Source organism: Ruditapes philippinarum, unplaced genomic scaffold (assembly GCF_026571515.1).
Source record: "Ruditapes philippinarum isolate M1 unplaced genomic scaffold, ASM2657151v2 ctg2529_1_1_1_1, whole genome shotgun sequence".
Lineage (NCBI taxonomy): Eukaryota > Metazoa > Mollusca > Bivalvia > Venerida > Veneridae > Ruditapes > Ruditapes philippinarum.
Genome location: NW_026865887.1, coordinates 110724 through 133678, shown reverse-complemented (window position 1 = coordinate 133678; position 22955 = coordinate 110724). Strand labels below are relative to the sequence as shown.

Here is a 22955-nt window from a genome sequence, read left to right as displayed (position 1 = left end):
AACGGATGCGGTTTTTCGGTCTTACCTACCTTTAGAGACTTAACATGTAATCAAACAGTAATTAAATGCTGGGAGCTATTGACAAAGTTTTTTTCTCAAAGAAATCAAGTGAACTACATGAATCTATATTCCATCTAAATTACGTAAATCTATGGATATAAAAGTAAATAGTACATTATATATATATATAATTATCATATGTGGTCCCCACCTGACGTTGGTTACCGTAAAACTTTCGACTAAACCAGTTTTTTTTTCAAAATAGCTCGGGTTGGAGTGACTAAAAACTACCTATGACATAATGCTAGGTGTGTTAAAAGCATTTTGAAAAATATCATAAATTTTTTCAACCTTGATCTAAGGAAATATGAAAGCGACACATAAAATTCAATTACAACTATTTTAATAAAGAGCAAATTATCTTGAGATTTCAGACAAAAATAGGAAATGAACACATACAAGACAAAAATAAACATAAAGTAAAATTCTATGCAATTTCAAATAGTTTAGTAAAATTATCACAGACATGTAAATTTAAATAGTGGCATGAAAATCTAACAGCTTGTAAAGTTCCATCGTCTTTGACAACAATTTGTAAGTTTATTTGTCCAGATTTTAAACCTGACTTCAAATTTATGGCATTTGTCAAGATTCCTGATGAAACTTCCAGTATTCTTTTCTTTTCTTTTTTGAAAAAAAAAGCATATTCACAGTAACCAATAAAAAACATGATTATCACTTGATATTTATGTTTTATTCATTCAAATAGAATAAAACATTATAGTTTAAACATATTCATTTTAGCTCCATTGCGAAACAGGTTCTTGAAACTTACAATAATCCCTTTTAAGTCCGCTTCCTAGAATAATCTAGTACAAATCTCATATGTGGAAGCATGGTCGTGACCTGAGTAGGGCTCAAACCCGCGATCCCTCGTTTAAGAGGCAGACACCTTATCCAATATCCACTGGGTCACCACTCCCCTTCATATAACCATTTCCACAAATCAATATACTATGATTAAAATAAAATGAAACAATAACATAAAAAAATTAATTAATTAGCTAATTAAAGATGTAATGAGATAATATGCATTATATCAATCAACACTTAATTAATTAATTTGTACATACTTGGATTTTTAAACACAAATACCTGTGTCCTATGTTAAATCCCTTATATCAAATCTGAATTGTCATATATTCAAATGGTATACAAGATAAGGACCTTAGTTTTTTGATAATCAAACATAGTGACATGCAAAATGACCATCGTAAAATATTTTTCATAATAAAGAAAACAAACCTGAAGAGTTTCATCAGCATGGATACAAACAAAACAATGAAAATGTTGAAGATGAATTAAATTTTTAAGTTTAAGAAGAAAGCTTATGTTTTTTCAACAAAAAATTAAACAATACCACCACTATCTATAGATCAGCAACAAAATAACAGATGGTAAAAAACAAATTCTTCCTTTCATGCTCAACAGAACATATTTCATAAATATTTATGGCAAACAATATGTTATTTGACAATTTAGAACTACACAACACACCAGGAAATCCTAGCTGATTTGTTAAAAGTTTATTAGTTTATGACATCTAATTTGAAGCCAAGCAAAACAGTTGCCAAATATGGCATAACAGAAATTCTTCATGAAAATCTACATGTCATGTACACTTTAACATAAGTCAATTCAATAATATTAATGTACACTGTTTTCACAATTTTGCTTCTGTTGAATGTATATATTAAAACAAAGCACATGTCAGCCAATTACTGCAGTACTAAACACAGAGCTGGCCAGTTACTGTTAAGATACACATGTCAGTTCTAGAATAAGATGATGCACTAGTGAAAGAAGTTTTAATCTCATTTCCAAGCAGCTGGTTTTGATGCCTTATCTCCCTTTGTTGCAGAGCCTGTAACTTTTTTATCAACTGTCTGGCTGGCAACTTTTCTCTCTATTCTCTTCTGCTGGTTAGATTTTGATGTCTGTGCAGATTTACTACCATCCTGGTGACTTCTTGAAGTGTCTACACCCTGAAATAATAAAACAAAAGTCCATATTAACTGGACAGGTCAAAATCAAATATATGAAACACAATGTCAACTGTTTCAAAAAAAGACATTGGTTTCACCTTTTAAAGAGAGTAGCATTTTCCAAGTGTTCTCAGAAAAATTGATTTTATGCTGTTGATGAATAAGATTTGTAATTAAAAGTTAGGATAAATAATTATTCTTCAAAAATAAAACTTTTTAAATGAAATTACAGGATGTAAAAGAGAGTTTGATTATGTATAATAATACTAGATGGGAATTAATAATATTGAAACAGGTCAAAAAGTTTTACACAAACCTTCCCAGGATTGAACTGTACATTTCGTCTAATTCCTGCTCCTCTATGTCTATCACCATGGCTACCAGGGGGCGCTCTTGTTCCCTTTCTCTGTTCTGGATGGTTCCCTGTATTAGGCTGAGCATGTTTTAAAAGCTCCAGAAGTTCCATGACATGTGGGTTGCTAGGTTGTGCTTGACCTTGACCTTTGACCTGGTTCAGTAATTTTGTGACCTCAGCAAGTTGATCTGGACTAAGGATCTTGTTTGAAGCTTGATCTAAAATGGAAAAATATGCTCCAATAATTTGCCATATCAATTATCAGAGACATATACAATATGTTTGCAAAATGCTGTTGTTTTTTTACCTAACTGCATGCATGTACTTGGAAAAAACTAGAACTATCGCTGAATGCGATTCATACCCCCACCAATGTCCTTGACTGAAGACGACTTGGAAAGGTGGTTAAGGGAATAACTTAAGTGGGGCTAATACATAAAAAGAAATTATCTCTGGTGAAAAAAAGACTAATTGTACAGGTAAAAGTATAAATATTTATTATCAAATCATGTTCGAAACAGTTACAAATAACCTTTCATTTCCCAATATTAAACTTTTTATAAGTCAATTTTTGACCTTAAAGTGTGGCCTTGACTTTTAGCTGGCACAAGGGTAAGATGGATTCTGCACATCGCCCAGTTGGGGTGAACATTTGAGTAAAGTTTGAAGAAAATCCTTCCATTAGTAAAGAATTTATAGAGCGGACACAACATATTGTCTAGTATTAATTGTATGTAAAAAGGGGCATAACTTTGTAAAAATGCAATACAGAGTTATGAAACTTGACCTGCATATCGTAATTGTGACATCTCATATATCTTTTAAGTTTCAAGCAAATACCTGTGCTAGATTCAGAAATATTCAAGTACATGTTAAAATTTAAGAATATTTTCTAAGTCAATTTTTGACCTTCAAGTGTGACCTTGACCTTTAGCCGGCACAAAGGTGACATGGATTCTGCACATAACCTTATTGAGGTGAACATTTGAGTAAAGTTTGAAGAAAATTATTCGTTTAGTGTAGGATTTATAGAGCAGAAACAACATATTGCCTAATATTTGATTTTATGTAAATTTGAAGACTCAAAAAAGGGGCATAACTTTGTTAAAATGCAATACAGAGTTATGAAACTTGACCAGCATATCTTAATTGTGACCTTTCATATATATTTTAAGTTTCATGCAAATACCTTTTCTAGATTCAGAAATATTCATATAAAGGTTAAAATTTAAGAATATTTTCTAAGTCAATTTTTGACCTTCAAGTGTGACCTTGACCTTAAGCTGGCAAAAGGGTGACATGGGCTTTGCACATTCCCTTGTTGAGGTGAACATTTGAGCCAAGATTGAAGAAAATCTTTCAATTAGTGTAGGAGTTACAGAGCGGACACGAAATACTGTCTAATATTTGTTTGTTTGATATCTAACCTTTAATTGTGACCTTGACCTTGAGCCGACACATGGGCAACATAGGTTCTGCACATCTCTTTGTTGAGGTGAACATTTGAGCCAAGTTTGAAGAAAATCCTTCAATTATTGTAGGACTTACAGAGCGGACACAACATATTGTGTAATATTTGATTGTTTGATATTTGACCTTTAATTGTGACCTTGACCTTGAGCTGACACATGGCCAACATAGGTTCTGCACATCCCCTTCTTGAGGTGAACCTTTGAGCCAAGTTTGAAGTAAATCTTTCCATAAGTGTAGGAGCTACAGAGCGGACACGAAATACTGTCTAATATTTGATTGTTTGATATTTGACCTTCAATTGTGACCTTGACCTGACACATAGGCAACATAGGTTCTGCACATCCCCTTGTTGAGGTGAACATTTGAGCCAAGTTTGAAGAAAATCCTTCAATTATTGTAGGACTTACAGAGCGGACACGACATACTGTCTAATATTTGATTGTGTTTGATATTTAACCTTCAATTGTGACCTTGACCTTGAGCTGACACATGGGCAACATAGGTTCTGCACATCCTCTTGATGAGGTGAACATTTGAGCCAAGTTTGAAGAAAATCCTTCAATTTGTATAGGAGTTATAGAGCAGACACGAAAAATGGAGACGGACGGACGGACCGACCAACGCAACAAAGCGAATCCATTAAAGCCCCCCCCCCCACATTTTGTGGTGGGGGTATAAACATATTTGTTGAATATGTTCGATCAAGTATTTATTGTCTGCAAATAAACAAAAATACTTAGAATGTAAAATATATCATTTTATTCACATACATGTACTTAGATTTATTATATTTGACAATTGTGAAAATTCAATTACATGCACATTTATGTCACTGATGGCAAAATATCATTCTGATTAGTGAAATAACATCAACCAATATTTCAAGTGAATAAAATCCAAAATTATCTTATGGAGTTATTTCACTGTCAAGGTAACAGAATTATGTCTGATGAAAACTGTATTTCCTTACCATTTGATGATCCTGATGAATTATTGTGATCAGCTTTCGTATCTGCTTCATGTTGACCATTCTGTTTACTTGCCTTTTCCTGAATCAGACACACAAATGACATTTATAGACATAAAAGTGACATTTAAAGACACACAAATGACATTTAAAGACACACAAAGGACATTTATAGACCAAAAAGTTACATTTATAGACACAAAAGTGATAATAACACACATAAACAATATAACAACCGAAGCTCAAAATACTAGCTAGATAGCTTCCTCACAATATAGAATTTGAAGTCCCTGGCAGAATTCGAAACCAACAGCAGCTAGAGGCAAGTGATTTGAAGTCAATGACCTTAACCACCAAGCCACTGATGCCCTCAGACTTGACAATGATACTACATATATAAAGCCATATAATTATAGATAAGGCCATATAATTAAAGGTTTTTTTCCCCCAAATCCTACTAACCTGTTTCTTTCTAAGTTCCTGAATCCTATCTAATTCTCTATGTAACTGGGCAGCTTGGGCTGTGTCATTCAGATCAAATTCTTCTGAAAAAATTAAAAACAGATATACCAAGTTTATATACTTATTTCAGTAAATGTTTAATCAAGATTTATGAAAATATAATACATTTCTTATCTATTTATACTCAATCAAATTAAAACCACGAAACAAGTGATAGACTTATAAATCTTTATTTTTGGCATAACTGGCTAAGAAACATCAGACCAAATGAATGATTATATGATAACTATATAACTAAAACTGGAAATAAGACACATACATGTTAAAACCATTAAGTATGGTGTAATCCGAGCCAGTATGCCTCCTTCTTTCTTGGTATTGGCTTACGAGCCTTATTCCCATTAGAGACATACTGACAAGATCTTAACCAGAAGGCACTGTTCTTCAAGGTGATAGATGGGGATGGATGGTGGTGTAAAACTATTTTTCTAAATAAATGTGCTTGTATTTTGTTTTTTGTTGTTGTTTTTTGGGGTTTTTTTTTATAAACATTCGAGGAAATTACAATTTTTCACATACAAATTTTAAATTGCAGATTTCGTGTGAAGAAAATATTTATGGTGATTTAAGCAATACTAATTGGTAGAAAAAAATATTGAAGAACTAACATAAACAGGTTAGTTCAAGGAAAATTACAGATATACAAAAAAAATAAAAAATTGAATATAATTTCAAATATTGAATATACATACCATTATCTATGGAGAACATGGAGTCATTCTGTTCCCTGTTACTGACCTCCCCTGGAGATTTGTGTAATAACTGTAAGTAAAATACAATATGACAGTTTATTTTATTATGTATTATTTCCTTTTTGGTCAGATTTTATATCTTTCTGAAAACATCATACATGGACTTTCAAGTTAAACTAATAGGTGGAAAAATATTTGCTACTTTGACTTACTTAATTCGCCTGCAGAGCTATGTTCGTAACAGACTATCCAGTTAGTTTAAAGGAAATCCCTGGTTTTACTTGGGTTGTGCTTTCTTATTCCTGAGGTATTACATTAGAGATACAGGCTAGGTCTTCCTTCCTCGACCTAGGTGCCATTATTCCAGGTGTTGTCTTTAAAGTGAGAGTACCAAGCTAATTAGATTGCTACCTTTCAAGATAAAGGTTGCAGAATAAATAATATGTAACAGCACAGGTGCCTGACATCTAACACCCCAACCCCACTACCCTACCCCTATATACATGTATTATAATAAATATAGATATAAGAAGGTAAGAAGAGGATATATTAGATGTCAGGCACCTGCATGTAACAGGTATCAACCTACCATTTGTATATAGTGTTGTAATTCTTGCTGATGAGATTCATGTTGTTCCAGCCTCTCTGATAAATGACTGTAATCTTCATTTAACCTGAATTGAATAAATATATCTGTCTTATTGCAAATGTTACAGAAGTCATGACTTGATGACAATGATTAAAGTCTGGGCCTGCATTCCATGAGCATTGCTCCCCATTTGTGCATATATCTTTATCTTTGCACACTTTTTATCTCTTTTGAATACCAGGAAAATTATTGCATCATGGTAAGAAAACAAAAGAAAATTCAATATATATGTGAACACATTTGCTTTTGCATGGGTCCTAAAGTCCTACAGGGCATTTCGAGCATTAGAAGACAAAGATCCTGTACAGCAAATTTGTTCATTAGTCAAAAAATGAGCTGCCTTATTCAAGTGAATTAAATGCCCTTGATGAGACTAGCTAAAACACTTGTAACAACTGTTAGCTTTCTATACCAATTTCTTACAGTAACTTGCAGACTCTATACTGTTAACTGCCCAATCCTATTGACACTGAAATGAACAGAGATTTCTTCATACAAAGTAGTTCAAGCTCAATATTTTGATTGTTAAATAAAATAGTCATTTGACCTACCTGTCTGACTGGTTGGTGAGATCTTCCTGGGAACCACTTTCTTTATTTTGTTTTGTTGGTGGTGAAAAACTTTGTCCTCCTTGAAAATAACCATAAGCTGTAATTAAATACTTTTTATTTTATAATTCAGGTCAAAGAATTATATTACACAGCCAAAATAATTATATTTTTTTTCTCTCATGAAAATTTGTCAAAACTCTTTTAGAGGTATTGAATGAGATATAATGTACAATACTATATAATCATTTCAAACATATGACCAATAAATGTATTTAAAACAGGTAACAAGGCAAGGATCATTTTTTCAATTTCACATGTAACTATTGGATATACATGTAACTATAAAAACATCTGTGTCAAAAGAACATAAAGCATGTACAATTTTTACTTCTGACTTTACTGTGTAATTTTTCAAAGAAGCAGCCTACCTGATGGTTTTGTCTGTTGATAATCAAGCATGTATGGATCTGGTCCTTGCTGTGGTGGGTGGAGAGGTACTGCACGAGAGATCCCTGAGGCTCCTTCCCAATGTGCCCCACCCTCTTTTTCACTCAGCATGGAGAAATTGATAGCAGTAGCTTCACTTACAACACTTCCATTAATATGACTCACGCTTGCCTGTGACACGGTGCTTGCATTAAACTTTGGTCTCTCTACTTGACTAGCACTTGAAGTTACTTGTGACCTAGATGTGGCCAAATTTAAATTTGGAGGTAAACTAGCACTTATTGGATTAGATGGTAGATTCTGATTGGTTAAAATAGAGTTAGGTTGAGAATATGATGTCTCTGATTGGTTGACTGGAGCATATGGGTGGGGCATTAGGTGCTGCTGTTGAATATTATGTAAATGAGTTGAGAGGAGTGCTGCCAGCTCAGGAGGTGATGGTAGCCTAGTCTGGGCAAGAGGATCGTTATTTGCTCCACCGTGGGGTATGTGTGGTAATGTAGAGCTGTCACTTTGACTGTTGATGGATGAAATCCACTCTGGAGTTTTTGTAAAACTGTAATGAAAAAAAAAACTTTTGACTTATAATAGATAGGATTTTTACTTTAGTATATATATTCTACATTTCAAGCATATTTACATTAAAGAGTTTTTCATTGTGTTTAAATTGCTGAAAATAAATGAACAGTACATTTCCTTTTATATTATCACTGGAATCTATATGTCCAAATCTATAGATCTACTGCAAAACAGGTTGACAGTAATGTAATAATATAACAATTTCAGCAAAAAAATAAGTGAAAACATCTTTCTTAAATATACCTGTAATTTATTACATTTTAACATTGATAAAATCAATTTATAAGAAACCAAACATTTAACATATTTTTACAAAAGATAAAAAATTATTTGATGAAAGAAACATGCATTATATATAAATGGTAAATTTCTCTCACAAAACAATGTTATAGAAATACTTTGGGTGTATAATTTATAATGTTTTTTTAAGTAACTCATGCATTAATGTTTACTAATTTACCTGTTCATATAATCATGAAACTGTTTAAGATGAGACATAGCAGCTGTCTCTATAGAGGCCTCTGTTACTTCTCCATGATCTTTTTCTGTGGAATGTGATATCATACTTTCCCCACCAGGACTAAATGTGGGCTGTGTATATTGCCTGAGAACCGGGCTAAACTGATTGGCTACAGATCTACTTGGACTCTGTTCATTGGCTAATTGTTGTGTGGGACTAGTTTGATTGGCTGATCTGCGTGGAGGAGTGGTCTGATTGGTTAATGGTCTAAATGAACTGTTCTGATTGGCTGGTTGTAAATTTGGTGCACATAAACTAAAGTTGACAGATGGAGCAGATTGCGCAGAGATGACTGAAACAGCATCGTCTTCTACAGCTGGTTCCCTATTATGTGTCAGCTCTGCTGGTACCCTGTTTTGGGTTGACTGTAAAACATAGAAGATCAACTTATAATATGAGATCTAAAATGTTCACGTACTTAATGTGGCAACAAAACAAATAAATAATCACTTGAATAAATGAGAATGAGTCCATATACAGATATAGCACTTTTAGACATATATATACTATGAAATAAATAGGAGGTATAATTTAGAAATCTATGTTTTAACAATTACAGCATTAGTAAACTCTGTATACAATTTTTCAAGAAGTGTACTCACACATGAAAATTAATAGTCCAAGTCCCTTGCAAGACTCAAACTAACAGTCAGTGTTATCATTTTCATCTGCAGCAACAGATATGCCAACACAAAACAAACGATTTTGGTCAAGGTAAAGGGTGGACATTTTAATCTACAGGTTGAAAATACAACCAATTTTATCAGCATTTGAACCTATGATACAATGTACATATCGTCAATCTGTTAATACTGAAGGACCTGAAAGTGGTGTCTGGCTAGTGGTTTGAAATCAACAGCCATAACCACTTGGCAACGGACACATTTTTATATTATATAATGAGAAAAAAAATAATTGAAGAAATAAAATCAGAGAGAAACTTACTCGTCTTTGAGGTGTAGCAGAGAGTAAAGACAATGCTTCATTCCACTGTGTTTGCATGGCATACTGTAATTTTGTTAATATCTCCAACCTGTGATCAACATAATGAAGTATAATCCTGCGACTGATCAATGAATTATCTCTATAACCTTAAATAATAGCCAAATCATTTAGTATGAGTCCTGTGAACTGGTATAGTAGTTTAGTACCAATTGGTGTCAGACAATTGTTTATTTTGTAACAGCCACAAGTTCTGATATTAGCCACAAGTTTTGATATTAGTCACAAGTTTTGATATTAGCCACAAGTTTTGATAATAGTCACAAGTTCTGGTATTAGCCACAAGTTCTGATATTAGCCACAAGTTTTGGTATTAGCCAAATATTTGGTATCAGCCCCTTGTTTCTTGATTAGTCTTATGCTGTGTGACTGGTCTTGTGTTTTGGTAAAAGCCATGTGTATTGGGCATCAAAAATATACATTTGTACAGTATCAGCCATAACTTTTGTTATTACGAATATACATATTTTCATGGAAGGTAAGGAAATTGTAACTGCATTACTAAAATTTTAAGACTAACATAATTTAAAAGCAAATTATGAAGTTCTGACATGGCTTAGAATGTCAATTACAATAACCGTATTATAAAACCATTAATAAACTAATTCTTTAACAATTAACAATTATGTACCTGGTAGATTCCAGTTTCTGTTTGGATAATTTAAGATCTGCATTCTCAGTCCTGTATTCTGTCAACCTACAAAACATTGTCAAAACTATCACAACATATGTAGTGAAGAAAACAGCTTCTTTAATTGATTTTCTACATGAATATTGTCATTGCTTAAAGCTACATACCTCCAGGTGATTCAAAATAATAATGATTTGTAGAATTAGTCACCATATTCTTACTGTATGACTAACACAATAAGGGCTATTTTTGCATATTTTGACACCTCTTTTCAGTAATTTTCATGGATTGTAGGTGTCATTTTGCAATGTATAAATTACTTTCTATGTTCATTTCATAATCTTTTTCTTTCAAATTTTTTTTTAATTTTCATAAAAAAAATTAGCGTGAATCTTGAGGCATGCTACTTTAATGACTAACGAGAAATAAATTTACATGTAGAACCTTGAACATGTACTATGCCAATACAAATAGCAATACCAGATCAAGTATAATAGCTTCATTTATTTTTTCAATAGTGATGCAAATAACTATGTACCGTACCTAGCTTCCAGTTCCTGTAACTGTTTCCTAAACTCCTCCTCTTTTCTGTGCATTTCTTCTCTATACACGGACAACTGCTTCTCCATCTCAATACCGTTCTTTTTGCTCAGTTCTAACATTTGTTCCCGATGTTTCTCTCTCATCACATCCTCACTTTTCTCATGTCTCTTCTGTACATCACTAATCTGCTCTGCAATCTGTTATAAATCATACAAATCAAAAGTAATTGCTTTTATGTTCAACTGAAGGATTTTCAATGCTGTTTATGCCTATATTTTTTTAACTTCATTTCCTTATTTTGGGAAAAGTTTGGGGAGGGGGAAAAGTGTTGGGATGGGGTAGGGTGTGAAGATTGTGGATGGGTGACGATGTTTAATTGAGGGTAGGGTATAAGTAACAAAGATGGCACTTATAAGTCTAATTTGCTGAGGTCCACAGTCATGGAAGATCAGGAAACCGAATGTGTTAGCCTTATTAAATAAAGTCGTAACTGGCCATTTAATGATAAAATACACTTATGTCCTACTGTTCACCAGTTCAGGCATCAGATGAGATTGAAGGCACATCTACACAATCAATTCTAGATAATGATTACCCAACATTGTTTGAACAGTTTGATACTGTATTATCTAGTATTATCTACATACACAATAGTTTAATCATTATACTGTTTTATAAGCTCACCTGTTTTTCCATGGTTGAATGCATGTCAGCCTCTAGCACTCTCTGTGCATTCTCGAACTTAGCCTCCATAATTCCCATCTCTACTTTAATACTTTCCTATAACAAGCAAAACATAATCTGAACTAACGGTTCAAAACAATTCATTTATAACATAAATAAAATTTATCAATTATTGTGATTTTACTTTACATAAAGAGCTGGAAGGAGTATTTAAAACCTGAAATTCAGGGAAATACCTGGAAACTCTTACCATTAAGTCTATATCATCAGTTACTTAATGTCTATACTATCACTTACGTAATGTCTATACTATCAGTTACTTAACTCTATCATTTTGATATTGAAATCCACAAAGCTCACAATGAACTATTTATTCCATACTCAAAGTCAGACTAGTCTATTACATAAACTTAAAAGATAAAGTGGAAAAAAAAAATCTATATATATTCAAATTAGACAATAAACTAACTTTTTCCCTGAGGGCGGCATCCAGCTCTAGCTCTAGTTTCTTCACTCTTGTGTTAGCAGTCTGATACTGCTCTATAACTTCCTCTGCTAGCTTCCCTTGTTCTTCATTCTTTGCCTAGAAATAAAATGTACCTAACATTATTTCACATCTTATAAAATATATTCAATAGAATTTTTTCCTATAGGAATCATTATGGTCATATCAGGACTATATTTCTTCCAAATATATTCTACACATATTTACACTTATATTTGTTAGTTACAGGAATCTTACTCTTAAACTGTTTCAAACAAGATGAAAGCTTTTATTTTACAATAATTGAGCATAAAATAAAGTTGTTCAAATTTCAACAAATAAGTTTAGTTTAAGGTATGAGATAGGAATTACCCTTTCAGCTTGCAATATACTATTGCTCTTCTCAGACACCTCCTCAATTCTTTGTAACAGTTCTTGTTCTCTCTGAAACCAGTCATCTTGCTCCTGGTAAAATATACATACATCAATTAACTTTTTTATAAAACCCAATGTTGGGAAACTGATAAAAAGTGCATTTGTTGAAACATAGTTTTTCATAACAGCTCATTTTGTTGAACTTAATGATCAAATTAGAAAATGGCAGCAAGGCCAAGTGGTTAACACTTCCAACTAGAAATCTTATGATCACAAGCCACATGGCTTTGATCCCTTTCAGGGGCAAGACATTTTTTCCTTGCACAAGTTGCTGGTTGGTTTGAAAGTGTGTCTCTATAAGGCTCATACTTTCCTACACTATCAAACTAAAATAAATTCTGTATAAACCAAATTACAAATTATGAAATTGAAGAATAACTTAGAAGTATAAATCCTTGCAAAAATTCCAAACCAAATATTGTATTGTATTCAACTGTTCTATTTTAGTCTTATGTATTGTATTGATGTATACCATATACTGTATTAGATTGTCATGTTGTAATGTATCTTATTGGTGCGTATCATAATGAGTTGTTGTTAAGAATTTTCCTGTGTCTTGTATTTTATCATATTTTATCATATATAGAGTTCTGTACATACCCTATGAAGACGTCTTTGCATCTGGTCAAGTTTTTTGTCGAGGCTTTCTCTAGATTCTCTAAGATTGTCACACTCTTGTTGTACAAGGTCAACTTTCTCCTTCTCCGCCTCTAACAGTTCTTCTGTATGACTCTTAGATCTTTCCATCTCCTGAATCTGTTCACAAAATATCTCACCATTAATTTCATTAATTATCATGCTCACATAGTTAATTTTAATTGACATTTTTCTTACCAGGGATTTTTTTTATCAACAGCTTGTGTTTAAGAGCAAAGTGTCATGTTTATTTATGTATATAAAATATTGTCTGAATGTTTTACACTGCCATTTATGAGGTTTATAATGAACAATTGTTATTGATCTTAAGCAACACTTTATTTTACTACCTATCAATAATCTTGAATCAACTTTACCAGGAATTTACATCATCACATTCTTAGTCTTTTCTAACTTAAGTTTTCAAAGTTTATTAATTTGTTTATAATCGTGGAAACCCATAATGTAAAAAGTGATGATGATGTTCACATGTCTACCAAAACCGGTGAGGTATAAACACATTCACTCTTGACTTATACTTGATAATATTCTTAACATATCAGTATATTGGTAAACAAATATTTTTGGCAAAATTTTTCCTTCCATCTTTAACAAAAATTTGTTTTAGTTTCTAATAATTACTGTTATTTCTACCAAAATCAGAGATCTTCAAGGTTTTTATTTTCAAAATAAAGGCTTTTTAAAGCACTTTTTCAAGGACACCCTAATTTCAAGCACTTTTCAAGAAACAGTTTATTTTCAAGCACTTTTCAAGACACATATCATTTTCAAGCACTTTTCAAGACATGAGCAGACTCTGCTATAATAATCTATGTGGAATATTACATACCTTTTCCTTCAGTTTGTCAGCATTCTGGGCGGCTTTTTCTTTCTCTTGTCTCAGGGCATCAACAGCAGCTGACATATCATGCTCAAAGTTATTGATCATCTAAAAATAGATAATATTATATGGTTATATATACTAATATATAACTAAAAGAAAGTCATGAGCGTGAAATTATACACAGAAAAATCACACAAAAAATCGGCAAGAGTGTATGTACAACTGTTGCTCTAAGAGAAAGAGAAAATAATTATGTTAATTTGCACCCATAGATTCGATATTTAATTTTAAAAGTACTATGTGTGTAAGTTTTATGTTTGCATATGAGAATACTAGAGACACAAGTGTTATATACATGTACATTGCATATTTATGTGAAATAAATGTAGTTTCACATTTTATCCTGTCTTAATCTTCACTATGCTACATGTAGTATGAAACAGATCATGCACATGAGGACACCTAGATCAATCAATTATTATTTAAGTAGATGTTACAATAAGATACCTGTTGTTGCTGTTTTAAATTATTCTCTATTTCTTCTTTTTCTTTCTGTATTTCCTCAACAAAGGCATCTTTTTCCTGATCTCTCTTTCTCCAGCCCTCCATCACTCGTGCTAATTGCTGTAATATTTAATATTAAAACTTTTAATGGTTTCTTTCAAATTAAAAAAATTAAAAAAATTATGCACAACTGTACAGAAAGACATTCCAAGCATGCAACTTTTTTATTCCAATATTGATATAATTTTATCTCACAGATAAACTAGAATATCTGAGTATTTTTATTTGAGTTATTTATTCATCTTAAGCCTATATTCCTGTGTTAAGATCACATTATAAGCAGGAGCAAAGAATATGATGATGCTGAGGTAACCAAATTAAGGACTTACTTATACCTTAAACCTGTGCATAGATTTTAATTCAAATGTAAATTACTAAATTTGTTTCAGTAATATAATATATTCATCTTTATTATGCTGTATCTGTATTTGTTCAAGAAATACATGCAATAAATATGGCAAAATAAACACAGTTAAGTATAACAAATGTCAAAATGCTTTAATTTCTTTGCTCAAACAAATAACTGCATGCTCCGCTTTTCTCAGTGCCAGACTGTAAACTGTTAACATTGTTGCTGATATTAAAATGGTGATAGTTTTGCCACTTGGAAGTATTGTCTATTAACATGAAGTTAAGCAAAACAGGTTAACCAACTTCCCTGCTGTCAGTCATACAAAGTTGAATTATAAATAATTTAATAAGAGAATAAATGAGCCGCGTCACGACAAAACCAACATAGTGCGTTTGCGACCAGCATGGATCCAGACCAGCCTGCGCATCCGCAAAGTCTGATCAGGATCCATGCTGTTTGTTTACAAACCCTACAACAAGTAGAGAAACTGATAGCGAACAGCATGGATCCTGATCAGACTGCGCGTATGCGCAGGCTTGTCTGGATCCATGCTGGTCGCAAACACACTATGTTGATTTTGTCGTGACGCAGCTCAAATGACATCATACAAACCTTGTCAAGCTGTTCAATCATAATATCTTTCCTCTTGTCTGTGGATACAGCTACTGCCACCTGTTGCTGGGTTTCCAGTAGCTAAATAATATACAATACACAACACATATTATCCAAACTTATCTGGTTAAATCTATAGTTTCCTACCTAGCTATTAGTAAAACGTAGATATGGAGAAATGTAATTTATTACATTGAAATTTTAAATATATCAGAATTAATGTGACTATACCAATCTCATGAGTAAACTATACTAATGTCTTTGTTATATCAGAATTTTCACATAAGCTAGGTCCATACACTTGGATATTTAACTTGTCATCATTTAATAATTGTATAATAATTACATACACAGACAACTCTGGTCAATCAGCAAATTAATGCAATATCACATGACTTTCCTGTTGGCTGATTTTCATACTTAAACCCCTTCCAAAACTAATGAGCAGAAACTTATTATTTCAAATCCATTGAACTGAAGTATGTTAGAGTAAATAAATATATAATATTTTTTCACAGACTTACCTTTACATTTAACTGTTGAATATACTGTTCACAATGCTGAAATATACAAAACATCATTATTACTTATTGATAGTGTGAAACTTTAATATCTCTTAACCTTCAGCCTGATGGTGGCTACAGAATATACCCATGTTATTATATAAACCCAAATGCATTTATATAATTTCAACTTCACATACCCATTTTTGTTCAAAGAAACACTGAAGCTGTTAAGGTGTTAAGACATCTTTTCTGCTTTGCTGGTGGATGACCTACAGTGCATTAGTCCAATCAAGAGAAGGCAATGAAAGGAACCATCGACCTTCACATATGGACAGCCTCCAACATAAAAAACTTATGTTCTTGGTCCGATTTTAAAACCAAAAGCAAACCCAGAAGAATTAAGGTCAATAACCTTATCAACTCTGCCACAAAGATTTTATTTATAATAAAATAAATGATTTATTTTTGTAAATCGTATAAACGCCAAGGCATTTTAAAACAACCTTTCTACGATATCGTTCCTTCTCTAGCATGTCTCGAAGTCTCTGGTTTTCTGCATGAACAGAGACATCAGTACGTGAAGCGTTGCCGCTGTCCGTAAAATACTGCGATGTGAAACTCTGAAAATTCTCCATTAAATCATCTTCACCAGATTTTCTGTTCAAAAAAAAAATGGAGATACACTAACCGGTAGTTTGCGATCTTATTTCGGAAATGACAGATTTATAGAGATCAAAATACCCATCATCAAAGCATCAAAATAAATTAAAATTAAATATTCCTCTACACCACTAAAAATATCAAATTTCTTCATTACTAATTGACAATTAGTAATTTTATAGAGCTGGAAAAGTCTGATTTTGAATTACATGTCTGTTTTTATTTGAATCAGTCTATGATATGTATAAAGTAAATCCATACAAATTTGCCAATACAGACAATTGATTTTGTGCCACCCCTGAAATTGTATCATAAGAATTTAAAATTCCAGTCAAAAATATAAAAAAAATTATTTCTAAACTGCCCGTACATAACCGTTTTATTCAATTATTACCTAATCATATTCCAGGAAGTTTCTAGTGGCGGCCTGTGATGGTCTCCATAATCTACTCCAAACCCTGCTATGATATCTGAATGCTCGTACTGACTCCGGTCTGAAAGTAAGAAATGACAAAATAAAGTAGGGCATTAGTAAAACTTAAAAATCTGTGTACAAGTAACATACATTAATAATAATATATACATGTATACTTGTATATACAACATGGTTATAACTTCCATTCATTATAGTTTTTGCAGAGTGATTTAAATACATGTAGTTGTATGTAATCCCTAAAAAGACCCTAAACTAAAGTCATTGCAAGCTAAGTTGGATCAATTATAACATAACATAAAGTATACCTTGTGCAGACATTTTGTCATGTGACATTTTCATCATTCCCTGTAACTGTTGCCGCACTTCCTCCATACCCTTTATATCTAGACTAGCATCGCCAATACCCGAACCCTGGTTCAATATAACATACATGGTGCAAGTTAAAAATATCAGATAACCGGAAAACCTTGAATTTAATATTATTTCAATTAGTTTTATATAGAAAAAAAAAAAAAAAAACTTTGGGCAAATGCCTGAAAACTTGTACTCACGCCGAACAAACATATTTAAAACAACAACCTTTAAATTAAATGATTTCAAAAATATTACATACACAATGACAGAATTTTTTTTTTATTTTATTCAAGAAGAACTGAATATGACCGTTGCGCACACCTCAATAGTCAATTAGTCAAAACCATCATTATTAGCAACATCAATAACGGGTACTATCATCAGTGATAAATATATCTGGTCTTATCAAATAAAGATAATAGAAACTATCAAATAAATACATATAACAAAGTTTAGGTAAATATATGACCCGACTGAAACACAGAAATAATAATAATACATGTCTAGACTATTCCTGCCTAAATTTTATAACATTAAGTCTTATCATTGTGACAAAGTTTGATTAAACATCTCATATCCTTAAAGAGAGGACAATGTCAACTGATTAACTTTGAGAAATAATAATCCTTATGTTGGCAATTAGCGTTAAAATATTTTCACAAGTACAGGATAAAATACATATTAACATCTCTTAAGATTTCTCACTGTATATTTGTGATAAATAAGCAAACAAATGAATTTTCCTCTTTGATGTCATTTTTTCCTGATAATACAATTATGAAAAAAAGTTATTAGAAAAGAAATAAAAAACTTCTATAGTAAAATTAAATACAGAATTAAGTGAATATCCATTATATTAATTAAGATACTGTCACTTACAATACTTAATAAAACATACATTGTATAAAACAGTAAATTTATAATTCATTCAAATATGCATTTTGCTCAACAAGAATTTAATTGTCCTATACTACTAGTTCAATCAGTAGGAATATTTAAGCTAAATCTGTTAAAAAGCATGTCATTATCAGAAGTACCGGTATACTTGATTTTTATTTGAAATGAAAGTTATGTAGTTTTTTTTTGGCGTGAATGCCTTTCAAAATTTGTGAAAATACAGCAAGCTTGCAGTAACAAATATATATTATGCTGAAATTTCATATTTGAAAATACAGATAATTGTTTTACAGTCTCTTTTTAAATGTAAATAAACTTCTTTTCTTAAGTACATGCAGAGATGATACACATGGGGGGGGGGGGGGATAAAACTAGCATATTCAAAGCTTCACACTAATTAAACCCTAGTAGTTTGTCTGCATTATCTTATATCTAAGCATATTAGCAAATTGATACGCATCAACAAACATTCTCTTACCCATATGAGACCATGTTAAAATATTAGAATCATGAAATCAGGTAAAATTCAAGAAATAATTTGTCTCTTAGTGCAAAAGCTAAACTGTAAATTTATAGTATCGTTGAACAGATATAAAATTTGAAAAAAAAAGACCCATTTACCAGACAAATCTAAATAATAATAAAAAAAAATACCAGACAAATCTAGTATTATATTCTGACACTGTCAACTAAAGCCTAGCAAGCCTACCTGTCTACGTGCTATATTTTGTCTTGGCAGTTCTACTGGTACAGGACTGGTTGTTTCTACCTGAGTAACAATACGTCCATGACTTTCATCCTCTAGACTGTGTGCACTTCTATTGTGACCTTCACCTCTAGCATTCAAATGACCTTGACTATTTTGACTGAGTTGACCTCTAGTAGCATTCCCTTGACTCTGGTTTGGAACAAACTGGTGTGCTAATTGAGAACTAAACCTAGACTGTGATTTTTTTTCTACTGCGTTATTTGAGTAGTTATTCCTTGACTGGTTAACAGTTTTTTGTTTATTATTTAAAGATTCATTTGATACAGATTTTAGTTTGGTTTTGTCTGAAACCTTAAACTTAGGACAAGTTTCACTTGTAAGAGTTTTTCTTGCACCAGAACAAGCAACATTTTGACCTTTTGGAGCCATATCAAAAGGTTTCTTAAATTCTTTTGACTGGGTACTAGCAACAGGTTTAGATGGTCCTGGCGCACTGGATACAAACTTTTGAGTAGTTTTATTTCTTTGGGATACTGTTTCTTGCAGCAATCTTGATGTTACTGGTAACTGAGACTGGCCACTTGCTTGAGCAGATTGTGACTGTTTTTCACTGTCATCGTCCTGTCTTGAAGAACTAATCAGAGAATTTTTAGAATTCAATTTGTGTTCTTCACCATCATTTTTAATATTTGTATCAGTCTGCTCTATATGTATATTGTCAGGATTTTCAGAATTTTCTGTGGATTCAAAATTGTGTAACTGGTGACCATTCTTTGCACCAGAGCTCTTTCTATGTTTAGTATCATTTGTGTCTCTTGACTTTGCAGAAGCACCCATGACTTCAATATTGTGCTCATTACACTTTCCTTCTCTATCCCTAGAACCATCATTTACTTCCTCTGCATTGCCTTTAAGCTTGGTAACTTGATTTTGTAGAAGATCCATTACTTTTCCTGGACTTGACTTTGGTATATTTTCTACTACAGGTGGACTAGTACCTCCAGAAGCTGTGACATCGGAATGGAATCTTAATTTTTCCTCTCTTTCAAGTTGCAAATGTTCATTAGAAGCAAACCTCTCATCACGAGAGGTGTTTGCAGATAAAGTGTCATACGTTGCTTGTGGAAGTTTAACTGAGACTTGAGTTCTCTGTAAATATCTTTTCTCAAAAGCTGAAGGTGAAACTGGAGCAAAATGGTCACTTCTATCTGAACATGCCTGAAGTTTCTGAGGTCTTTCATTTAAATCATTATCAACACCATCACCTTGTCTGCTATCAATATCTGATAGATCCTCTTGTTTATCTAAGAAATGATTCTGTTTACCCCTGCTGACTAAATACTCATCACTTGTGACTTGCTCAAAATATTCATTCAAATTTTTTGGAACCGTTGCTGGATTAAAACTGTGAGGTTGTTTTTCAATAGGTTTAAAGCAGTTTTCTGTGCCCTGCTTTCCAAAATAAAACTTTTCTCGGCTGCTACTATTACTGTTTTGGTTCTGTTGGTACCCATTTTGATCACCTAATCCTAAAATTTCCCTGTCAAAAGGATGGAAGTCTGACTGGTTTTTAGAAGGTGACATAACAAACTGGATCTCATCTTGGTCATCTTGTGGTTCTGCTTGACCTTTTGGTGATGGTCGACCTCTAGGTGACCTTTTATCTGCAGATGACCCATATTTCTTTGTGTAGAAATTATTTTGTCTTGGTGAATGTAACGGTGGCGTTACACTATTAATTTGTCTATCGGCATAAGAATTGGATCTCATTGGAGAAAATATATCCCCATTATCGCACATAGCAGCTTGATTTCCAGTCTTCCCAACAAAGTTGTCCATAAATTCTTTGCTAAGCCCATGGGCTGAGGGATGGAATGGTCCAGTATTTGTAAGATCATTGTCAGCTTCCCCTTCCAATTGTCTAAATTCTGGAGATTCACTATCCCTCATTCCATTTATCAATTTATCCGAATCACTCGAATCACTATAGTCGGCTTCTACATCTTCATCGTTCTCAGTATTTGGTGGATGGCTATGCATGCTGCTATAGTCATAGTTACTTGGTTTATGTCCTGATTTATTTGGAGTAGAGACAAATCTACTACTATTTATATAGCTATCTTCCATATGTGAGCTTTGATCAATATCTGAAAATGTTAGAGTACGCACAGGTGCAAATAGTTCTCCAGTTTCACTCAAGTTAGCACCAAATCCTTGGGATACTGACGGAACAAGAGCAGGGCTTCCATCTGGTCCAGAACGTTGACGCGAATTTGACACAATAACATCAGGTTGGAAACCATCTCTTAACCCAGCATTTCTTTTGCTTGCCATTGATGAAACTTTTAATTCTTTAACCTTAATGTCAGTAGACTTAGACTTATTCTTCACATTGACATGTTCATTTATCACAACGTTTTGCTCAATTAATTCAATTTCTGTAAAAGCTCGAGGAAAGAAAGATGGATCTGTATCACACACTTCCTTAGCTTTAGAATTCAGTTCACCATCTAAAAACTGTATAAGGCTATCACTCTGTATATTTCTAACAAAATTATTCTCTTCAGAACAAGCAATAACAAAGTTTCCAGCCCTGTTTGGGGATGATGCAACTTCAGGAATACAATCATTCATTTGCACTGGTTTGTGACATCTGTCTTGAAGGTTTTGGGTTTCATAAACTTACAGTTACAAATCTGAAAAACATGATATTATCATCATTATGTATACAAAACAATGTTGACAATTTTTGTACAATTAAGAAGATAAATTTCCAAAATATATTTAGAGATAAAATTATTTCAGTCTGTATGAAATGATACAAAAATCTCAGGCACACAGTATCAACACTAACAGCCTAAACAGGTCCCAGGATTCCAACGATCCAAAAATATTCCCTATTTATCTAGATCCAAGATCTGAAAACAATTGTTCATATTTGGACGGCGATAACATACTCTGGGAATTAAATATCAATATTAAAACTATCTCATATTAGAATATGACACAATATTCAATCGTACATGTCTAAATCAATTTACCCACCAAAAGCAATTCAACAGAAATAATTTATTGAATGTCGCGAATTTACATGACAATTTATGTTAAGGGTAAGATTCATTCTAAATATGGATGCTCAAGTAAGTTAAAACATAGCAAAACCTTTTAAAATTAAATCTTGTTTAAATTCCTTGCTTTCCACAGGCTTTTTAAACGTTTGATCACCGGTAAATTAATAGGATTATTTTGTTTGTTTGGACCTGTCACAACAAATCCAGACCGAGGCTGGTAATGTAAATCCAATGCATTGTCTCGGTCCTTTCCATTGTTGTGAAAAATAGCCGAGGTCTTCCGATAATTTGCTTTATGATGTCTATAGAAACATCATATTATTGTCAAAAGTAAAAGAAAGCGACAAATAAAAAATAAATAAATAAACCCCCAAAAGATTTTACGGACTTACTAAAAACTCCGCAACACAGCCATATGCACCTCACACGATTGCCAGATTAATTGCCCTTACACGTGCAAATAAAAAGAAAAAGGATTTTGTTTCCAATAACAACGATGGTAGCCTAGACGATGAAACTGAATTGTTTTACAAAGTACTGGATTATACTTAAAAAAGGTTATCAACAGTAAGAAACAATTTGACAATATATCCAGTTTTCAGTTTTTTGATTAAACCAAGGCATACACTTAACAAAAGTTCTAACCGATCACTTTTTAAATTTTGATTATTTTATAACGGGTCAATAGATCCTTATAAACTTTTGCAGAGGTGATTTTTGTGTCATTTTCTACCG

General features: G+C 32.5%; 1 protein-coding gene across 4 annotated transcripts; it reads right to left on the bottom strand.

Moving 5' to 3' along the window:
- Nucleotides 1-386: 386 nt before the first annotated feature.
- LOC132730664 (uncharacterized) lies at nt 387-22438 on the bottom strand. 4 transcript variants are annotated; one of them, XM_060716640.1, is made up of 25 exons: nt 22312-22438; nt 19150-21845; nt 17495-17600; nt 17148-17247; nt 16597-16750; nt 16112-16147; nt 15588-15668; nt 14567-14683; nt 14066-14164; nt 13180-13335; nt 12517-12609; nt 12130-12243; nt 11661-11756; nt 10977-11173; nt 10434-10499; nt 9746-9833; nt 8741-9165; nt 7683-8257; nt 7255-7351; nt 6644-6728; nt 6055-6124; nt 5303-5385; nt 4844-4922; nt 2362-2618; nt 387-2045 (listed from the first exon to the last, which is right to left on the bottom strand). In XM_060716640.1, exons 2-25 carry the CDS (start codon nt 21781-21783, stop codon nt 1875-1877), a joined length of 5979 nt encoding a protein of 1992 aa, XP_060572623.1. In that variant the 5' UTR covers nt 21784-21845; nt 22312-22438; the 3' UTR covers nt 387-1874. The 4 variants fall into 4 exon arrangements, with proteins under 4 accessions (XP_060572623.1, XP_060572624.1, XP_060572625.1 ...); XM_060716641.1 differs by having other exon boundaries at nt 5303-5382; XM_060716642.1 differs by having other exon boundaries at nt 7255-7333.
- Nucleotides 22439-22955: the final 517 nt, after the last annotated feature.